General features: G+C 41.2%; 1 protein-coding gene across 4 annotated transcripts in view; it reads left to right on the top strand.

The window, feature by feature from the left end:
* Positions 1–530: 530 nt before the first annotated feature.
* LOC115214946 (integrin beta-3) overlaps positions 531–3759 on the top strand; it is a 72041-nt gene continuing 68812 nt past the window's right edge. For 2 of the 4 annotated variants that reach the window (XM_036505488.1, XM_029784032.2), the window contains exon 1: positions 532–938. In XM_036505488.1, the coding sequence (XP_036361381.1) occupies positions 878–938 (61 nt within the window). In that variant the 5' untranslated portion in view covers positions 532–877. Of the gene's footprint in view, positions 939–3759 lie in introns of all 4 variants that reach the window. The other 2 variants (XM_036505486.1, XM_036505487.1) reach the window with 2 other exon arrangements.

The following is a 3759-nucleotide window of genomic DNA, read 5'->3' as shown; positions in this document are numbered from 1 at the left end:
ATTGTGAGTTGAAAGAGGTAAAGCTTTAACTTTGATAAACTACTTTGATAGGCGCAGGAGTGGCTGTGTGGTAAGTAGCTTGCTAACCAACCACATGGTTCTGGGTTCAGTCCCACTGCGTGGCACCTTGGGCAAGTGTCTTCTGCTATAGCCCCGGGCCGACTAATGCCTTGTGAGTGGATTTGGTAGACGGAAACTGAAAGAAGTCTGTCATATGTGTGTGTGTGTGGTGTCGTGTGTGTGTGTGTGTGTGTGTATTTGTGTGTACCCCTAGCATTGCTTGACAACATATGCTGCTGTGTTTACGTCCCCGTTACTTAGCGGTTCGGCAAAAGAGACCGATAGAATAAGTACTGGGCTTACAAAGAATAAGTCTCGGGGTCGATTTGCTCGACTAAAGGCGGTGCTCCAGCATGGCCACAGTCAAATGACTGAAACAAGTAAAAGGGTAAAAGAGTAAGAGTAAGTTCATACAGACTGAAGGCAGAAAAGAGTATAATAGAAGAGTTAAGCGTTTAACAATTGTGTTTGTGTGAAGACAACTTAGCTATACATCCTGCTTATAAAACCACCGCAGGATTCACTGACAACACACACTCATTCACACTCTCTCATAGCCTCATTCTATTACATATATTCTCACACAGTTAGTCTCTTACACTTACACACACTCTCCTGCACTTTCACGTACAGTAACAGACATACCTACACATATTAAGTCAAACCAATGCACACACATACACACCCACTCACATACACTAAGAGATTCCGACACACAGAAATATAGTTAAACATTTAATCACTATCGGACATTTTCCCATTCTTATGAAGAAATACTGATTGGTTTTCGGAAATAGAAAGAAAAAATCGCTCAAACATGTTGAAGTTCGTGTTTACTCTACTTTTGATTATTAAAACAATGCAGAGTTTCACTTCAGGTAAGTTTTAATATTCTTCTTTCGAATCTATAAACAATTATTTCGTGACTGCCAGATTCAAATTTCAGATATTTTGCTATTCTTAACAACCAAAACTCACATTCTTCCGGAGATTCGGCAACACTACACCTGATTTTCTGCCCTCCATACACACGCAAGCATCTATCTGACTCATACACTGTTCACTTCCCAGACATTACTGCATATGCTTTATACGCACTTTTGACAAGTTATGGTGCACCTGGGCACTGTATACAATAATTTCATTATTATTATTATTATTATTATTATTATTATTATTATTATTATTATTATTATTATTATTATTATTATTATTATTATCATTATTTGTACTAATATGTTTACAATATTATTTGCACTAATATTTGTACTAAAAAGTATACTTTAGCGGCAAAGTTAGCGTAGTTGTTTCGTAGCAATGCAACTGTTATTGCAGCAGGAGAGCATCTTTTTGGCACAGCAGTAAAATCTGGACGTGGTCAAGCATCTCTTCATTTCGATTCCACTGAGAACCAATCTACTTTGAGAAGTGCATATTTTCATGAATTCCTATTTTTACCCGTCACTGAAAACAACTAAAATATCCATGCATGAATGCATACATATATACATACACACATACATGCATACATAAATACGTGCGTGCGTACGTACATACATGCATGTGCGTATATACATACATGGTGGCTGCCCCCTCGTTATCGAGTATGACCATTGCACGAAGCTTGATCAATGTTGTTATCATGCAATGCCTGTGCAAGAAGATTTTTTTTAAAGTGAGGAAAGGCTGTGCACTGAGTCAATCTCACTCACTAAACAACAGCAGTCATAATCCGAAAAGAAGAACAAGTCAACATCATCGGTAACCACTGAGCAGCAGGTTTATGTCGGAGTTATCCCAGTTACCTGAGTTACCGTCTCCTAGGGGGATGCCCTAACAAAGGCTAGGAGTCCTTCACTCCCAATGGTTTAACCGCGCGATCGGGTATTCAATCCGATTATTTCTATGTCCCCGCGCATGATACAGCCTTAAGACATTTATTGGATGGCCGTTGACTCTCAAGAATTCTTCCGCTCTTTGACGGGTTTTGTTTTTCATCCCGCAAGGTGTCCAATAAACACCCTCCTCAGCAAGCAAGCTTGGTGGGGTTGCCGGTTTAGTCGCCGACGACCCGACCATGCAACAGGTTGTACTGGGTTAAATGTTACCAGTAGCACTCGAAAATGACCTGACAAGAGACATACATACATACATACATACATACATACATACATACATACATACATACATACATACATACATACATACATACATACATACATACATAAATCTTGCTGTGTATGAGGGAAAGCGTAGTACCCATGGTCTCCGCAGGCCCTCTTAGACTGTAAAGGTTGAGGCTATTGATGTTTCTCGTGAACGAATATAAGTTAACACCTACAGGAAGGACATAAGTAAACGTTCTGCGACGGAAGGACTTCACGAATTGGATTTAACAAGGGTATTGACAGTAGTAGAGGGGAATGAGTCAGGAGTGCCTGAGTGGAGGAGTCATGAACAAGGGAGGAGCAGGGGCATCATTCAGGGTGTTCGGGATAAATTTGACAGTTTTTGTGTCCTGTTTTCTTTCAGGAAGAGCTTGATGTGTTGATGAACAGTCAACGGCTATAGTTGAGAAAAATGTAACTAATATGAAGGACTGAAAGCCATCTGAATGCTGGAAAAGCTATCGGCGCGCCATGTATCTACATGACTGCTGCTCAATGCCCTGTAGACATTGTAAGATGTGACATGGACATCTGCATCGGAGACTACGATGCCGTTGCCAACAGGAAGGGATGTACCAGATGTTCTGAATGCATCCACAGACCGGAACCCCTCCAATAACTGCTAGGCAAGGTGATGGAAGATCCAAGTAAAGAAATCCGGGCTTTGGCGAGAGAAATGTGTGTTGGAGTCGCCACCATGAACCTGGCCCTGAATGAGGACCTTTGCTACCACTCGTACAAACGGTGCCAGAGACAAATTCTAACAACCGAGGCGAAGGAGAACCGCTTGATGGAGGCAAAGAAACTCTCAAACAAGCTGAGGTATCTTGTTGAGCCGGGGATAATCTGGTTCTTCGCAGATGAAAAATTCTGTCAGGACCAGTTGCTCAACACCCAGAAAAACAGGTGGCTTGCCTGCACTACATGTGATGTCCCATATATCATGTTAACCAAGTTCCCCCAAATTGCGATCGTCTTTGGATGTGTCTCCAGTGAGGGTGACACCATGCCGCTCCACAACTTTGCACCGGGATTTAGACTAAAATCAGAAGGCTTCGTAAACCTGTAGAAAATTGTGGTTAGTCCCTGGCTGGAGTGGGTTGCTACTGGAAGGCCATATGTGAGGCAGCAAGATTTGGCTCGTTATCACATCTCCGGAAACAGTCAGAAGTGGTTGTCAGAGAATTTCTGTTACTTCATCAACCCAAATTTCTGGCCTCCTAATGTTTCTGATTGTAATCCCATGAATTATTATGTATGGGATGCAGTTGAGAAAGACACCAACCATTCTTCCTGCAAGACCAATTCTAAACTGGTGGCCAAGATAAAAAGTGTTCAAAGATCTTCCAAGGCACACATCACGTTTCGGAGCCATCTTGAGACCGTGGTACTACTTTCAATACTCTGTTCTCTCCCAATCATAATCCAGTTGATATGTTTTGATTTTTTAAAATACATTTATTTTTTAATGGAACAATATGTTTTCTTTACTTTTAATGCAAACTGTCAAATGTATCTTGAACACCTTGTA

This window comes from Octopus sinensis, linkage group LG8 (assembly GCF_006345805.1).
Source record: "Octopus sinensis linkage group LG8, ASM634580v1, whole genome shotgun sequence".
Taxonomy (NCBI): domain Eukaryota; kingdom Metazoa; phylum Mollusca; class Cephalopoda; order Octopoda; family Octopodidae; genus Octopus; species Octopus sinensis.
The sequence above is the reverse complement of the archived record's forward strand: the minus strand, read 5'-3'. Positions and strand labels throughout refer to the sequence as shown.